Here is a 19,392-nt window from a genome sequence, read left to right on the forward strand (position 1 = left end):
GGTGATTATAAAACCACTATACCCTAATCACGCTGTCTATATTAGAAGGAGAAACTCTTTCCTTCCCTATCTTTACAGCAAAGATTAGTTCTAGAAGCGATGGAATAACCCTGCTCCTCTAACTAGATTTCCTATTCCAGATCAGTATAATTCAATACTTATCTAATTTGGATAGGCTTAGATTGGCCTGGTTTTGAGGATGATTTGTCCCAGTTAGCCTTGCACAGCTCCAGCATGTTGGAAGACTATAGCCAGAATGAAACTCTAAAATGGAGACTAGACCCTGGTAAAAAGGGCGGTCCTAAGATGTTGTACTCTTTGACCAATCATTGCAAAGAAAACTGCAGCCAGCTCTTGCAGACTTCAAGCCACCTTTCCTGGGCTTTTGCAGCCAGAGGCTGAAACAAAATGCAAAGGAGGGAAAACAAACAAACGACCAATAAGTAAGGCAAACCATCGTCCTGGGGGACGGAACATGTAGCATTTCAAAGATCTGAAAAGAGAAGTTTGGGGCCAAAGGTGGGTAGCAATCACACATATTACTTTGCACCATCCTTCAGCCAAAAATATGTTTGATCACTTCTGACAGCCAACTGAATGCACATGCCACTGGCAAAAATGTATTTTATCACACCACTCAATCATCTGTGTCCATTATAGGTAATGTACAAATTTGAGAGGCTTCTAATCAATATGATATGTTTTACAAGCTATGTGTGTTCCACAATGAAATACAAGGCTTGATGTTTTGCTCTACCAATTTATTTCACTGACAAAACAAATATTAAAATTAAATTCCACAAAAAAGAAACCCCAGCCAGCTGGCAGTCAAAATGGGAATGGAGCGAGACCTCTATAATGAGGTATCCATTCGTGTATCTGTGCATAGGTAAAGGTAAAGGTTTCTCCTTCACATTAAGTCTAGTTAAGTTTGACTCTGGGGGGTGGTGTTCATCTCCATTTCTGAGACGAAGAGCCGGCGTTGTCCTTAGATACCTCCAAGGTCATGTGACCAGCATGACTGCATGGAGTGCCATTACTTTCGAAGTGGTACCTATTGATCTACTCACATTTGCATGTTTTCAAACTGCTAGGTTGGCAGAAGCTGGGGCTAACAACGGGAGCTCACTGTCCTGCAGATTCGAACAATCAACCTTCCAGTTAGCAAGTTCTGCAGCTTAGTGGTTTAACCCACTGCACCACTGTGGCTCCTATATCTGTGCATATCACAGTGCATATGCAATATTGAGTGAGGTTGTTGAAAACATCAAACTTGATTATCAGACCAAACATGGTCGTTTTATTCTAATCACGCCCTGCTAATTAAAATAGTAATGGAATTGAAAATCTGCCATTATAACTGAAACTAATGAAGCATATGAAATTTGAGAGCATCCGATTATCAATATGTAACAAGTCTTTTTCTGCTTACGTATATTCTTTGTATCACACTCATGCATTTTAGCAACAGCAGTAAGGTAATGCCACTGCAGTGAAGGGTAAATGGTTACCTGAATGATTTAGCCAACTAAAGCTTTAATTTATCAATGGCTACTTTGATCCATGTGGGAAAATATTAATTGCCACGAGGGCCATAAATATAGTTCAAGGACCATTGGGGTCGTAAGTTGACCACAACACCATGCAGGAAGTTGTGTCAACTGCGTTGAAATAAGATTTAACTGCTGGTCTAGTTAAGATGTGAATTTTGAAATGGTGGAGGAATGGTGGAAATGCCTTCACCTTTCATCTCAAGCAGCAAAATACCTTGGACATGTTTGGAGGAGAGGATGCCTTGAGCTGCAGGCTAACCATGAACTGAAGACTATTCTCCTATTAATTAATGGAATCAACATTTTATATGAGAGTTACAACATTCACTCATTTAATAAGACACATTTAATCAGTCAAGAGTATGGCACTTACTAATTAAGTTCCAGGTTGTTGTTTTTTTTAAACCATTATTTCTCATTTAAAAAACCTGGCAGGGGTTAGACTCCATGTGAGAAGAGGAATCACTCTTTCCCTCTTACACAAGATTATGTTTACTGTGAAAATGAATGCAACATAGAAAATGGTGTTTTCTTTCTTCATAATTGTTTTTATTTATGTGTAAATTTATGCAGAATTAATCAAGTAATCTCTTTAAAACTCATACAATTAATTCATCATCCTTAATTAGATGATAAATCCTAATAACCCTTTCACATACTTTTATTCATAAGGAAGGATGAAAAAATTAGATATGAATATACTAAAGAAGAATACAGATAAGGATGAATTGTGAAGTAGGATATGAACAGTTAAAGATTTCCAGTTTTCCAAGAAGGTAAAATAATGGCTTCCTAATAATTTGATCTCAGTATTTTCAGAAGAACCAAATTCAATGGTTGGAATGGTTATACATTTTAAAATGTTTCACGTTTCCCATATTGTATGTTTTATTTGTGTAATAAACTTTTATAGATAATACGTAAGGCAGTGCTGAAATACTCTGTCTAAATTAAATTCATTGTCATCTTGATCATTCATTCCTCACTGTTAGGAGGATGAAGATTGTGTATTGTGTATATATCATGTATGTGCATATGTGGAACAAGATAGTGCATTTATGATGTCAAGCAGTGCCTCCAAGACCACAGAGGTCGTCCCCTGCCTCTCTTGAGACATTGTACATGTGGGGAGAAAGGAAATTATGCTTGCTTAAATCTTTGCTGTGTCTTAATACATTCTGGAAGAATTGATAGTCATACATTGGTTGCCTCCCACACATCCCCAGGGAAAGGATTTTCCTGGGTGGGAGGCAGTAGATGTATCCAACTTCCTGGCATTTGCTGCAGCGATAGAGAGAGATATTTTCACTCCTTCGTTATGACCAATAGTTCACACAAATATATTTACTTCCAAATAATCATGCAAGACATATTGATATATTGTAATGTCAAACTAAGAACAGTCACCAATGGTGGAGGAGTGGGGACAGAGAAGTTGAAAGTGTATCAGGAACTTCATGAAGAGTTTAGGTCAATGAAAGGTCTCCTTTGAATCCTGGCATTACAAAATCTGGAACAGAAACTCGTCACATTGACTGTATACGTGTATACACCATCTTATCTGGTGTTTAGATTGATTTTTTTTGTTCAGAAGTTCTGCAGACCCAAGGCCCGTAATCAGCTTGCATGCATATGAAATAACTGACAACGAATTTTAGGAAACAATAAGGATATTTCTGTACGCTATATTTCAGAGGAAGGAACTGGCTAAACATCCTTGCTTAAGAAAGTCCTATGTTTTTGGGGTCATTGGATGTCAATAGACAACTTAGAGCTATTGGAGTCATATCTATATATATAAATGAGTGATGGCATCACGGCGACTCACAAAACAACAAAACTACAGGCCCCCCAACCGCGAAATTTGACAACACAACCCATCATCCACGCCTCTAGGTTGATACAACAAAAAGAAAAGAAAAATAAAGTCGTAATTAGAGGGAGAGGAATAATTTTTTTATCCAATTGCTGCCAGTTTAGAGGGCTAATCTCTGCCCACTTGGTCTCCTAGCAACCAAGGGACATCCAGGGTTCAGACTTAGGCCTCACTTAGGGACAGGCCTCACTTAGACCTCTTCCACAGATTATCTAATTTGCACTGGATTATATGGCAGTGTAGACTCAAGGCCCTTCCACACAGCTATATAACCCATTTATAATCTTAGATTATCTGCTTTGCACTGGATTATCTTGACTCCACACTGCCATATAATCCACTTCAGTGTGCATTTTATACAGTTGTGAAGAAGGGGCCTCATATCATCCAGTTCTAAGCAGATAATATAAGATTATCAATATACAGTAGACTCTCACTTATCCAACATAAACAGGCTGGCAGGATATGCGAAAATGTTGGATAATAAGAAGGGATTCAGGAAAAAGCCGATTAAACATCAAATTAGGTAATCGTTATACCAATTAAGCACCAAAACATCATGTTATACAACAAATTTGACAGAAAAAGTAGTTCCATGTGCAGTAATGCTATGTAGTAATTACTGTATTTACAAATTTACTACCAAACTATCACAATGAATTTAAAACACTGACTACAAAAACATTGACTACTAAAAGGCAGACTGCGTTGGATAATCCAGAACATTGTATAAGCGAATGTTGGATAAGCGAGATTCTACTTTAATATGAAATAATTACTGGGATAGAATAATGCAGAACAATATAATCTCTAAAACCAGGACAGTAAATAAAGACCAACAGTCTGAAAGCAGGGAAATTGGAAATTCCACAAAGGAAACAATTAGGGCCAGCTAACACCTCCCAAGAAAGGAATCTTCCAGAAAGGAAGCTGAGAAGGGAGTGAAGCACTGTGTATTACCAAGGTCATTATTATTACTATCATTACTATCATTACTATTATTATTATTATTATTATTATTATTATTATTATTATTATTATTATTGTGTTGCGGTCAAATGAATACAATTATTGTGCTGCGTGAAAATGAATACAATCTGGCTCCAAGTATTCAAAAACACTAAAATCAGAATATATAAAAATTAATGTGGTATGATAAAACAGAACAATACAATCTCTAAAATCAGAACACTAAATAAAGAACAACACTCTGAAAACAGGGGAATTCCACACAGGAAACAATCAGGGCTAGCTAACGCCTCCCAACAAAGTATTCCCATCATCAAAGTCTGGCAGATCCTCTGTTTTCTCAGGGCCACAGACAGTAGAAGCACATAAAATATCGCAAATAACACCACTCTGAAAACAAGGGAATTCCAGACAGGAAACAATCGGGGCCAGTTAACACCTCCCAACAAAAACTTCACTCAGGGAGGAAACAGCCAGGCTTTAAATCTGCAAGGCCATTACATGCTTATCATTTTTCCTAATTGCAGCATTCATACTTGCCTCAGACAAAAAAAACCAATCAGAAATAATGTATATTCACAACCTTTAGGAAATAATATCCCTTGATGGCGCAACGTGTTAAAGCGCTGAGCTGCTGAACTTCTGGACCGAAAGGCCACAGGTTTGAATTGGGGGAGCGGAGAGAGCCCCCACTGTTAGCCCCAGCTTCTGCCAACTCAGAAGTTCAAAAACATGCAAATGTGAGTGCATCAATAGGTACTGCTCCAGCGGGAAGGTAACGCCGCTCCATGCAGTTATCCCACATGACCTTGGAGGAGTCTACGGACAACGCTGGCTCTTCGGCTTAGAAATGGAGATGAGCACCAACCCCCAGAGTCAGACATGACTGGATTTAATGTCAGAGGAAACCTTTACCATTACCTTAACTACCACCAATTCCCCAATACTTTATTTCCCATACCACCAGACTTTGCCACAGCAACGCATGGCCGGGCACAGCTAATATATATATATATATATATATATATATATATATATATATATGGATATATATATATATATATATAAAAGCTGCTGTGCTAAGGAAACCTCAGGGGCTGCACATAGGTAGACGCAGGAAAATGGAGTGGTGTAGCTCACCATAATTGTGTGATTGGGAGCAATGCAATCATTGCAGAAAAAGCTGGTCCAAAATCCAGCAGGATTTATGAATTTTGAAATGTTCTTATGTCTGTCATTGAAATTCGATGAATTGAAAGCTCCTTACTTGGGCTGGATTGTGTGCTCTGTATTAAGTATTTGCTCTTTTTTGCATATTCTAACTATTTAAATAAATTATATTCCCTTATTACTCTGTTGGTTGTAGTAATAATTGGTTCCCTTTAGCAGGACATCAAAATAACCAGAACTGTTGTTACTGTAGTTTCCTCGTTAATTAACACCACTAATCATTAAAATTCTAAATACCCTTTGGTTAATTTGCTGAATACATGGTGTGCTCATCAAAATCTCATGGCTTCAGCTTGTTGCTCTTGAGAATCAGAAGACATGTGGGAAAAGAAAATACATTAATTCAGGGTTATACTTCCTAATACCAAAGAAACATGGTCAATAGGGTATAAAAAATGAACCCAGCAATGGAATGCAATAAAAAGATTAAAGGAATCAATTTTCTGCTTTTAATCTACACTGGTTGGTTCCAAATCAGTTCATGTATACCAGGGCCAGAAGAAGCTTAATTCCCCTTCCTACTGGGAATTTATTACTTTCTTCCGCTTCCAGCCTGCTCCGAGGGTTGGGGGACTCAGCTAAATAATATGGGCTACCATATAGGGAATGGAAGAAGAAAATCATTAGGGGTTAACTCCACAAGAAGTTGGGTCTATTTCATTGCAGCTTTACTTGTGGACCTTTGTGAATGTAGACTTGCAAAATAAATATTCAGTAGCATTAACTACTGAGTTAAGAATAGCATTTGACTCAGGCAATCCATGGAGTTTCAGAAGATGTATAGAGATCCTCACTCTAGGGCCCTTAGGCTGCAATTCTAAACACACTAAGGACCTCATCAGATGGAAGCTTTCCTCTATTTCTACACATGGAATAAGGGTTGAAAGAGGATGATCTCATGGAAAGAAGTGTTTAAAAAGTCTGCTAGTATCCTTGAAATGGTTAAGCTAGAAACGGGAGGAGGTAATTCTGTGTGATGGGAGTGATTAAGTTCTCCATCTTCTTTAAGACAGAACGCCAAGCAAAGAAGATGATTCCACTTGCTTTCCCACCACCCTTGTGGGATGAGGTCCTAAGATGTTGAGTAACTTTTGCAAGGGAAAGATAGCAAAAACATCAAGCTTCTCTGTATATTCTGCCCACTCCATTCTCCTAGAAACCTTGTAAAATCTGATACTGCAGTCTTGATGGCACTGTTGTAGGGGAGTCTACGAGGGTTATCCAGAAAGTTCATTACGTTTTGGAATTAAAAATAAACAAAGTATAGGAGAAAACATTTACCATATTCAGTTGAAAGCCAGACCCAAATACTAGTCCTCACCATAGTCCCCACTGAAATCTAGGTAGTTATCATAGCAATAAAAGTGTTTGAAAAGCCCCCCCCCCCCCAAGATTCCCGCCTGGCTTGCGTCCTGAACCAGGCTAGCTTCCCTTCCCTTAGCTGTCAAGTGGTGCGCTCAGCTTTCCGCACGATCTTCCTCGATCGCTCTTTTGTTTTGCAGATGCTTGCAAGGAAGGTGCTCTTCTAAGGTTTTGCAAGAAGCACACCTTTCCTGTCCCAAAAAACCTTCCTAAGGTTGCTAGCTATAGCCCTGTGGTTACCTCTGTAACCTCATGGTCTTAGATGTTTCAAGGAAATGAGACATTGTGAGAAAATTCTATGTATCTCCTCAGCATCCCCTCACATGTTTCCTCAAACTTGGGAAACATGTGAGGGGATGTTGTGGGGAAACCACTTGCTCCTCAGACGCTGTGTCCTTTTAATGCTGTGGCACCTCCAAACCAAGGGATGTAACAAAATGTGCTAGTGACAATATTTTTTTCCATTTGGATTTCTTCCAAAGAATATGGTCTGCTCACCTATTATGCAGCATAAACTCCTCATCTGCCAGATTCCTGCTGATACATAAGGTCTAAAAAAAGATTTTTTTTCACTCCTGCCATCTTGGTGTCAACTCCTTTCTTGGAGATTAGTGAGATGACTCCCTTGTAATATTTTTCTGTCAGTTCCTTGGGGGTCTGTACAAAATGTGAGTTTTCCTCTCTCTTTTCTTTCTACTATAACTTCAGAGTATACCCAATCTGTTGATACTTCTGTTCTGTGACTGATACCATCTGCCATGATCCCTAGCTGCTCTCTCTGCAGTTTGTTGAAGTTTTAGAGCACTGCAGAAAACATAATTCTCTGAAATTAATTGACATGGTACTGTCCCATGAAAGTTATCTGTATACAGGACATTTCACTCATCCACACTTGAGTCAGCCCTGGTATTTAAAATAGTTCTCATGAGTCTGCAATGGCATTTTAGCTTGCTCAATTCAGACTTACTGTGTGTCTGTGTATATACTATGTATTAGTTGACCTATTAGTTGGTTGACTGATTGGGACTGACTTATTGATTTGCTGCATCTGCTCTTCAAAATTATTTGCAACTTCCATTGAGGGGAATTAAGGTAAAATGTGTTTTTAAAGAAATTCAAATTACATGCAGAGGTTTTAAAATTATAGTGTTCAATTGTGCTATTGATATTGCTTTTATTTCTATTTTACTTGGAAGTAGTTTTGGGTTTTGTGCAGGGAGAAAGGTGAGATATAAAACGAATTAACGAATTAATGAACAAATGAGTAAGTAGTTGACCGGTAAAGGTATATGCCAAATATTTTTAGCTGTTTGAGTTTGCCACAAGTTGACCCTACACACACGCATCCATTCATATCCTTCTGCAATTCTACAAAGCATTGGATTTTTAAATATTAAAATGTAAACATTTATTGAGGAACATTTCAAAAAATATGTATAGTTTGAATTCCAAATACAACCATATTTACAAACAATTCTGAACTAACAGCACTGGGTGACAAATAGAATCTACTATTAACAAAGATTACTGTGATATCAGGAAACCACAGTGTTGGCAGCTTGTGTTATCTCCTCTCTGGTTGGGAGGGGTACCACAGTGTTGGCAGCTTGTGTTATCTCCTCTCTGGTTGGGAGGGGTACCTTATTTCTTAAACTTTGGTTCCTTCAGTGTCACACTGCATTAATTCTACAATGTAGATGCACTCTGACTCTATTGGCAACCAATGAACTAGGCAGCTGGGAATTTGAAGGTCCATCCTAACATACTACTCTTAGATGGAAGGCTCTACATGTTTCAGGCACTAATTTAATATGCTTTATATGACACAACTGTATTATATTGCATTATACTGAGTGTTTTTAGAGGAAAATGAGGCCCCTTCTACATTGCCATATAAAAACAGATTATCTGTTTTAAACTGGATTGAAACAGTTCAAAGCAAATAATTTGGATTATCTGCTTTGATAATCTGGATTACATGGCAGTGGAGAAGGCCCTGATATATAAAGTAAATGGATGAATGAATAAATAATGTTGTATTGTTCCTGCCATATGACAAGGAACAGCTGATGTTTACAGCATGGTGATGGGGAAAAAACTCACTGCTATGGTAACATCAGAAGGTGCTTTTAATATAGGTTAGCACCCTAAAAACTAATGGACTTATAGAGTGTTGTATTTTTGTTCACATAGTGCAATCCAATTTTGTCTACTAAAATAGCCATTATTTTCAGAGGAGCTTATTCTTAGGTAAGTGAGCATAGGGCAGATGTCTGAAAATGCTCACAGTCTGAATGGTGTATATTAGGCTCAGGAAATCACGATGCTTTCAAAACTAATATATTAAATCCTGAAAGGTCTATTTAAAAACATGCTTTTTGGCACAAATATATTTTGTTCCCAGAATATATTCCTATATTTAATTCTTCACTGTTCCATTAAACTCTGTGCTCTTGTCAATCCCTTTCTGAACATTTCCAGCCCCCCTTCTTCCCACCTACAAATGTGGACCCCTTATTCTCTGGTTTAGATATAAATAAATGAAACATCGTGGCAATCATTTACATAACTCATCATTTACAAAGCTGAGTTTTATCAGTTGCTTTGTTTTGTGAAATATCCAAAAATTCAAACTGGGAAAGGACTGTAACTTATTTGAAACAAAACAGTAGCATTTTGTTGCTGCTGCTGCTGTGATAGCTGGAAGCTTATAGTACACAGTGTGTCTGTGCATTTAAGGCTGGGATAGATTTTATTATATCAGCATGAAGAACATTGTTCTATTATCTATGTGTAGAGTAAAGATTAAAAGCTAATGTAATGGTACAAGGAAAAGTGAGATGTTTTCCTTCTGTTTAAACTCATTGCTTTCAAATTACCTGAAGAAGGATAGTTTGACATATTAGAACATCTTTAAATATGTACTTGTTGTAATGCTTGGTTTTACTGCTATGAGATAATGTGAAAAGAGTGAGAAACAATATCAGCCCTTTTAAAACTGTTGGTGTAGAAATCTGAGAAGATTTTAGCGTTCTTGACACCATGTCTTAAAAGTGTGAAGCTGATATATTAATTAGCATAGAGAAATTGAAACATTGATGCTCCGATCTAGCAAGACAAATCTTTAAGCAAAGAGTGCAATGCTATTTGAATGTCCTTATTAGATGAGCAACCATCTGGATACACTGTGAAGAACATCTGGGTCCAACTGCTCAACAGGCCTTGGATGCTGATGAGCATCATAATTAAGCTAAAAAGCCAGATATAAACGTACATCCCCACCACTTTTTTCTAGCCGTAAGGAATAGTTGTTCATGGCTGTTCCTCTATTAGAGCCAAGAGGTGGGATTCTAATGAACAGAATATATATCAGTGGATCTCCCTTCCTGAACTAGTCAGGCAGGTTTGGGAGTGGTGCTGAAGTCTCACCAGCTTCTTGCTCAAGGACAATCTCAAGAGTGGCCCAAAATTTCATGTCAGCCATGGTAAGCACAAATTCTTCCACTTGTTGGATGGAATCATTAGGGATGAGGAGATTTTCTATAGTTCTGTTGTCATGGATAGATCACTATCAGGTAGGGTTTGAACTCAATGTATCTGGAGCCTCTGCAATTGGTACAATTAAGATGGCCCATCTCAGAAGACTGATGGATCCAGCTGATTTTCTGAGAACTCTTGAGGATTTTGCTATCATATCAGCAGGCTATTCTATCAAAGATCTGATTGATATGGGGAAGTGATATTGGAAACAGGTGAGATTGTGGCAAGAGTGACATTGTGGAAAGTTTGGAACGTATTAGGCCAAATTCTGTTTGAAGGCCTTCTCCATGGCAATAAAACAATCTTCCTTCTCCATCAGCATTGCATCTGTAAAAAAATCTCTAGTGGAGTTGCTTCAAATGGTATGGGGATTTTCATAACCTGGTCCACAAAAAGAACATTCATTTCACCCAACAGCCTGTAAACATTTTAGCAGCATTTTGCAAATTAAGTCACCAAAATATATTTTGGTTTGAATGCTATGGCTGATACAGATGCAGAGGATATAATTTTGACCCTCTGAGTGTGTATCAGCAATATAACCATGGACCCCTAGTTAAGGGCCCTTATTTAGGCCCATTATTTCATTTTGGCTGGTTGCAGGATGGAGATCATTTTGGTTGCCTATATGGATGATCTTCAGTGTAAATATGCCCCTGTTGGTGTCCATCTGTTTTAATATGACAGATGCCAGCTTAACATGGCCTTTTTGCATATTACACTGGAGCTTCCCTGAAGCTCCATTGCTCATCTACATTTTGGGCCAATGTAAACATCACCATCCCACTTTCCACAGGTTCGAGCAGCTCAGAGATGGGGGATGACACCTACCTTGCCCTGTCATTCTGGCTTTTGTGGGGCCAATGAGACACAAAAATGGCAGCGTTTGTTACATATTGCATATAATGATGATAGCCATAGTGACATGGCAATTGGAGAAAGGAGAGGGAAAAGGAGGGACTGATTTCTCTTTTCTCTCCTCCCCTCTCTCACGTAGCGTTGTAGTATCATCATTACAGGTGCTGAGTGAGAAACACCTTCATTTTAATGTCTGGTGGGCACTGAAAAGGCCAGATTGATGAGGGCAAGGTAAGAGTGATGGTACAGTGGCAGACACATACCAACCCTTAGGCTGCTTTGACGGCTACCTGTCTGGACCATGACAACATTAATCCAAAGTACCCCACTCCAGATCAGCATTGCCATTTGTGGCTCATGTAGATGCCCCCAGTAAAGCAGTAAACCCAAATGGTCTCAGGATTCCTGTGTCTTACTCTTCAAAATGTGTTGTCCCCATGATGTTCAACATCTACATGAAATCATGGAATTATAATCTATAGCTTTGGGTTGGGTTTCATCAGGATGCTTGTGATACCTAACTATTTTTCTTTCTAAATGAGTGCTTGGCATCAGTAATGTATTAGATGAGGCTAAGTTAATTAAAATGTAATATGACAGCAGTACTCCTAGTCAGTTGAAAGGCTGGTTAGGGCATAGAGTTTCAGCGTGTGCTGGATGTGGTTCCATTCTGATTGAAGACACAGGCTTGCCACTTGGGGTACTCCTGGATTCAACCTTGAATCTGCAAGGTAAATTTGTTATAGTGGCCAAGACTATTTTTGCAATTTTTAGATAATGTGCCATATCTATTCCTGAAGATGTTAGCTCTGACCATAGGGATGCACGCCTTAGGCTGCACCAACACTGTAGAATTAATGCAGTTTGACAACACTTTAACTGCCATGGCTCAACCCTATGGAATCATGGGAGCTGTAATTTTATAAGGTCTTTAACCTTAACTGCTCTTTTGTAGGTAAATTTAGCTCTCAATATATCTACATTTGAACTGGTACTTTGCCCATTTCACAGTTTTAAAAAATCATTCATCCATTCATTTTCTCTCCCCGCCCCCTTTCTTCCTAATACATACATAGACAAACACAACTATCAGAGAGGTTTCTGTATTCAATAAAATTTACTTACCAGAATGAAGAGGCAACTAGTGGCAAGCCATATATGGTCAGGGATAGTAGAAAATACTGACAAAATCAAGCAACCGAACACAAGGAGAAAACTGAAAAACAAAAAAGTACAAAAACCTGTGAGGACATTGAGATAAAAGTAGAACTTGAAATATATGAAACGACTAGCAATATGCATTGATTTTCTTTGCAGTTAAGTATGCTGATAATGCTACAAGTATAGAATGTTACTCATTCAAATATAATATAATATAACATAATATAATACAATATCTATACACATAATAAAAGTGAAAATCTGTATGTGTGTATGTGGCAGAGGTGCCCACTTAACACAAACAGCTTTAACCCACAGTGCTGAGGAGCCACCAAAGCACTCCCTCCATTGATATTGCAGATTATAATGAGTGCCATGAACCTGTCCAAGAGCCCTGCCAATGTTCTTCACAAATGCCATACTGCCCCTCACCCAAGTAAAGGCTTTCATACGAGGACAATTTCATCCTGAATTTCCTGTTTTCCCTCCAGAATGGATATCCCAGGATATTTCTCTCTCTGTTGCTGTGGAATTTGCATGACCTTGCCCACTCCCTTAACTATTTCTTACCCTTTCCTATGGCACACAGCAAACAGAGGAATTGATCAGCAACTGAACAAGAGGTTTGGGGAGAATTCACCATGATTTAGAGGAGTTGTAGTTCATCTACATCCAGAGAGCACTGTGAACCCAACCAATGATGGATCTAAACCACACTTCGAACACAGAACCCTGATAACCAACTGAACATACTGGAAGAGTTTGGAGGAGGACTAATCCACCCATGTGGTAGTTGTAGTTCACCCTACATCCAGAATAGCACTCTGAACCCCACCAATGACGGATCTGGACCAAACATAGCACACAGAATCCTGATGACCAAGAGAACATACTGGAGGGGAGGGGGGAATTACTCACCCGTGTGGGTGAGTCATTATAAATTGTGGGAACAAGTATATGTTTGTGATCACTTTATTATTGTAATAATGGATTATTGTTTAGCTGTGGTTTACCCTACATTCAGAGCACTCTGAACCCCATCAATAATGGATCTTGACCACACTTGGCACACAAACCCAACATGCCCAACTGTGAATACAGGCGGAGTTTGGAAGTGCTAGCTCTGAGACTCTGGGAGTTGTAGTTCACTTGCATCCAGAGAAATTGTGACCCTCACTGACAATGGACCAGGACCAAACTTGGCACAGAGAAGCCCCATGACCAACTGAACATACTCCAGGGGTTTGGGGAAACTGACCTTCATTTAGGAAGTTGTAGTTCACTTGTAGTCAGAGAAATAGTGAACCCCACCAACAGTGGTTCGGGACCAAACTTGGCACACAAAACCCCCACAACCAACTGAACATACTGCAGGGGTTTGTGGGAGTTGGCCTTGATTTTTGGAGTTGTAGTTCACCCTTATCCAGAGAGCACTGAACCCGGCCGATGTTGGTGTTGTGACTCAGCTGGAGTCTCACAGTGACTCTGATGGGGATTGTGGGATTCAGGTTCCAGATGTTCTAGATGATGGGATTCAGGCTCAAGATGACTCTGATGGGAATTATGGGATTCAGGTTCAGAGTGTCCCTGTTGTGAGAGATGAGGAGCAGGGAGGCATTCCCACGGCAGGGAATGGTGTTGATGATACTGGAGTTGATACTGAAGCTAGCCAGGTGCAAAGGGAGGACAGCTCCCAGTTAGATAACATGCAGATAGAGGCTGCTGCTAATGAGCTGTCTGGCCTTGATGAAACGGAATCTCTGGATCGAGCTAGCTGTTTGGAATTTTGGGTTTGCAGGAGTGTTAGAATAGCAAACAAGAAAGATAATACATTCAAAAATATAATTTTATAGAAAAAACTATGATGGTAGTAGCATCTTGAAAAATCTGCAGATGAGATTCATATGAATAAAAATCTCTAAGATTCCTGTTGCTCAGTAGAAAGCAAATCATACATTTTAGTTTCAACAGTAATTATAAAGTGGATGTGCACAGCTAGTGACATTTGATGCTCCTATTTTCTTGTATTGTTGAGCAGTGAGAGCAGTTCGAACAACATATGGAAATAGGAACACTGTACACGCTTCAGTACAATGTGCCTTTGAGAAAACAAAAAAATAGAAACAAATTTAGAACACTATGCACTCAAGATATTATACTTGATAGACAGGCTAAAAAGGAAAAGAAGAAAAAAAACAAAGCATTATTCAAAATCATTTAATCCATTTCAAAGGATTAGAAAACAGGAGCTGTTAAAGATGAGTATGAAAAATTATTTTATCAGTCGTGTTGGAATCCCACAACAGAAAATTCACACTTTTGTATGAAGAGTTTTGTGTTGTTCTGTTTTCACAGAGACAAGTCATTTGGCCAAGAAACTGGGTACAGGGCACAGGTCAGTTGTGACCCCAAATGCCAAATCACATACTTCACACCAACAGAAAGAAAGTGAGTGCAGCAAAATATTCACATCATAGAAGGTGGCGATGTTCAGAAAAAAAGACACCCCATACTCATACCAAACTCTGAATGGAAAAGCAAGCCAAGATTCAGCTAAAACACACACAGACTGCATTCAGATCGTATGCATCTTATAAGTGACACTATCCCATAATCTCTAACACACCTTTACCCCCAATATACCTTTTTAAATTTTCTTTTTCTGGCAAACGGCATGTTTCTAGGTGGGTTGTAGCCACACACCTTTAAAAATCTTTCTACCCTTGGAGGTCGGCATTTCACTTGTCAGCATGATAACTTTTATGTTAAAGTTATTTTATTTATAAAAAACCCTGAGAAATGAAGATTATCAGGAGGGTCAAGAAGTGGGTTTGTCCCCAGAGAGGTGTCCATATCTATCCCATTGGGTACCTCTGGCTCAAAATATTCATCATTTTCAACATCACATTTTCATTGCCTCTCCTCCTCCTGTGAAGGTAATCAATACACAGCATTACCATGTTTTCAAAATAGCAGTCCAAGTCCATGTCACGCAGGATTGACAAATGGCGACAGCTATTAAAAAGGTTGTGCTCTGTTTAAATACTAAATGGAAGTATTGACTTCATTTAAGGGAGCTATGTCTATCTCTGCAAAATTACAGCATTGACTATATTCATAAATTATATGATGCTCATATTTCTGTCATTATGTAGGGCCTACACCCCAAAACACAGCATTTTGTTCAGTCTATATATGGCACCTTGTTCTGTTAGTGCTGATATATAAAAAGGAAAGCTTTCCAGCTCTGAAATAGTAAACATTTCTAATAATAAGAGATACCTGTTAAACCCATAAGGTACAAAATTTCTGCCACTCAAATAAGAAGCATCCCTTATAACAAGAAAAATTTGGCAAGCTTACTGAAACATGAGAATTTCAGTTATTTGAATATTAGTTTCAAATTTCAAAATGCCCAGTTCAACTGGGCATTTTAAAGCTGATGACATGCAAAGACCTCCAACAGGTTTCTCATCACCCAGTTATTATCAGTAAGTTTTGCTATTAACAAAGAGGTACGTGTGTCAAAAGCAGATACCTTCCCTGGGAGTAAGGTGACATACAAATGAAATAATAATAACAATAATGATCATTATTTGATGGAAAACAAACGTCTTGGAGTGAAACAGGTCAGATGTATGACCATATTTAGATATGCATCTGTTGCAAAGTGGGGATATCCCTCAATCCTACTTCCAAATTCAGTTAAACCCATGCATCTAGAAATAGGATTGCACATATGTGAAGAGTCGCATGAGCTGCCATGTTACCAACTTTTCCCCCAAAGTACTTTAAAATATACATTTGATAAAACCTAATCATGTATAATTTAATTAAACTCCAGTTGCCCACACATTTTTGCACTAGGATTTAAAACAGCCATGCAATTGTTGTAAACTGCAGTTTGTTTGCATTGCCATAGGTATATGGGTCAGCAAACTAATCAGTGCGACTTAAAAAAGGACACTGTACTATGTAAGTAAATGATCTTGTACACATTTCCCACTCAGTACTGACATTATTTCTGCCTAAGACAATGTTGTGCACGAACAATTAAATTTAAATGCAGAAAACAGGAAGATGTATTGGTAATATCACATTCAGTGGTCTGGAGCTAATGCACACCATTTGACTGTATGTCATTAAATAATATGTAAATCATTTCAAGTGATATGACGGACTACACAAATAGGCCAAGGGCCTACTGGGAAAGTGAGAAACCTAACAATACATTTGAGAATGGTTGTGTTAATGGATCATTGCAATTGTTTAGTGGAGCATTCATGAGCTACAGTGATCTACAGGGTCATGCTTCTCTCTGGAAACATCTCCACTTTGGCTTCTTGTGAGTGCATCTGCATTGTAAAATTAACAGTTTGAAGCTACTTTAACCGACATGACTCAATGCTATGGAATGCTGGGATCTGTGGTTTGGTGAGACACCGGCAATCTTTGGCTTTGGCTAATCTTTTGGGGGGCTAATTCCAACACTCTGGATTCCATAGCATTCAATCATGGCAATTAAAGTGGTGTCAAACTGCATTCTTCCACAGTGTAGGTGTACCATAGGTAGCTTATTCAGGGAATGGTGGTCAGCACTAATAATGACAATTTCCAATATTCTATTTGAAGTTAGTTTTGGCTAATTTAAGTGATGTGTGACATGCCACAGCCAGCTTAATAAAAACTTTAAAAGCTTCCAACCTCCTCTCACACTTGCAGGGGGAGAAGGCAGTGTACAATTTTCCGTGACATGGAAACAGCCAAAGTTGTTACATGAATCATGTGCAAAGAAATAAAAATAATGTGATTACATTTTCAGTTCCTTCAACTTTTTTGCCCTCACAGTTTTGGGTTTATCTCTGCAACTCATGAAGCAGAGATTGTGGACACAAACCAGCCAATATATTTTTTAAATATCCCACTGATGTCAAAGAGATGATTTCAACATGTGTTTAACTTTACTAGTACTAGCTAAGTTTTTCAAGGAATGAATCCTCTTGAGATTGCCTGTTTTCCCTGTAGGATTTCATCAAAGTGAAAATTAAAAACAACAACTCAGAAGCAAATAAACATACTAAAGGTTATTACATTCACAGCTGTTTTGGGATGTTTTTAAAAGCCTTAAGTGGAAAGTCATAATTTAAGTTACCGGTTTAAGTTAAACAGGAAATATAGGAAAATCGTTTTGAGTAACAATATAATGTAGCAGAAAATGCTTGTGTCTGTCCAAGAACTATTCAAGATCTTACTGTATATACTCATGTATAAGTTAGCTTTATGTATAAGTTGAGAGCAGGTTTTGGGGCCAACACTATAGTCTTGGATGTGACCTAAGGATAATCTGAGGGTCGTTCAGCAGAGAGGGGAAAGCACTAAGGCCGACTCATGACACCACCCTGCCCATGAATTCAAAAGGGAATTGTAAATGTTGTGTATGTGTATGTCCTAATCTATATATTTAAAAGGCCAGACGTGATGCTGTGGCAGAGACAGTAGAGGGGGTCGATGCTTCTTTTAAGTTCTCTACTTTCTTCTCTTTCTCCTTCCACTCTGACAAGGGGATGGCTCCTTTTTTGATATGCAATTAGGTGAAGTATTTACATTGACCCAGAGATAAGTAGACCCAGTGTTTTTTGATTAAAAATTCTAGACTTATGCATGAATATACTGGACATACTCAATTTGGGGAGAATACTGGTCAAGATCTCTGCTTGGACTGATAATGTAATCTGCAACAGTCACCTGTTACTCCCACAGATACATTTGTAGTCCTAATCACAGAGAAACAGTTGAGTTTCCTTAAAGTTTCCAAACATATTATGTTACTCTGTGTACAAGTTGAAGTTTTTAGTCAAAAATTGACCCTAAAAATCTGGGCAGTTCATCTAGGCATAGCCTCCCAAACCTCGCACTTTCCAAGCTTCTCATTAAATCTCCTGCCAAGGTGCAGAGAGTGCAAGGGCAGTGGTGCTTCTGTTACAAGAGGAGAGGCTTGGATGGAGTAACCAACCAGTTCTTTTTCACTTAGTCTCCTGTAAAATAAGTGCCAATCCTTCTCCTTTCGCTGTGTCCCAGAAGGGAATATCTAAAAGCCCTGTGTGATGACTCATGGGCCATGTAGTCCCGTTCCTAGTACTATTGTGGCAGATGAAGAGGAAAACTTGGGTTTCCCACCGTTTCAGCCAGAATTGGAGCCCTTGCACCTGCAAGATGTTTGCCCACAAGAAGTCAGCCAAACAAGCCTTGAGCAGAAATCTCCCCCATTTTCTCGCCGGGATAATTATAATCGAGATAGAGGCGCTAGGGAGGCGAATCGCAGAAGCGCCAGGATTGCTGCCAGACAATTAGCTGATTAAGCCTGTTTCCCTTGGGAAATCTTAAGGAGTCATGCATCTGGACACAGTATGGGTTTCGTTTCTTGTTCCCCAGGAAAGTGTTCCTTGGCGGGAAAACAAGATCCTATATAGGTGTTTACCCGCAAGGAGATCCTTGCGGAGTCAATTCGTCAGCTTCGGGAGTGAGATCGTGTGTGGACTACGCTACTCCAGTTCCCTGTTCCCCGGACCTTGCCACGGACCTTGTTCTAGTTCCAAGCCTGCCTTGTCCCCGGATCTTGCCACGGACCTCGTTCTTGCTTCTTGCCTCTTGTTGCCACGTATCAAGCCTTGTTTGCCAAGAATCTAGTTTGCTTCCAGCCTTGTTGTCAAGCTCCATTGGACTAAAGGACCCTGTCTTTTCCCCACACTTTGCTTGGCAAAGTGTGTGTTTCGGTTATTGGATCATAACTTTGGACTCTAATATCACATAATGGACATTGTTTTCCTGGACTATATTTGACCT

At 39.0% G+C, this 19,392-nt stretch overlaps 1 protein-coding gene across 5 annotated transcripts in view; it reads right to left on the reverse strand.

Moving 5' to 3' along the window:
* Positions 1-19,392, reverse strand: part of kcnq5 (potassium voltage-gated channel subfamily Q member 5) — a 425,255-nt gene that overhangs the window by 96,711 nt on the left and 309,152 nt on the right. For all 5 annotated transcript variants that reach the window (XM_016996619.2, XM_008118729.2, XM_062969057.1 and 2 more), the window contains one exon: positions 12,514-12,604. In XM_016996619.2, coding sequence (XP_016852108.1) covers positions 12,514-12,604 — 91 coding nt within the window. The remainder of the gene's footprint in view (positions 1-12,513; positions 12,605-19,392) is intronic.

The sequence above is a fragment of the Anolis carolinensis genome, chromosome 1 (genome assembly GCF_035594765.1).
Source record: "Anolis carolinensis isolate JA03-04 chromosome 1, rAnoCar3.1.pri, whole genome shotgun sequence".
NCBI lineage: Eukaryota > Metazoa > Chordata > Lepidosauria > Squamata > Dactyloidae > Anolis > Anolis carolinensis.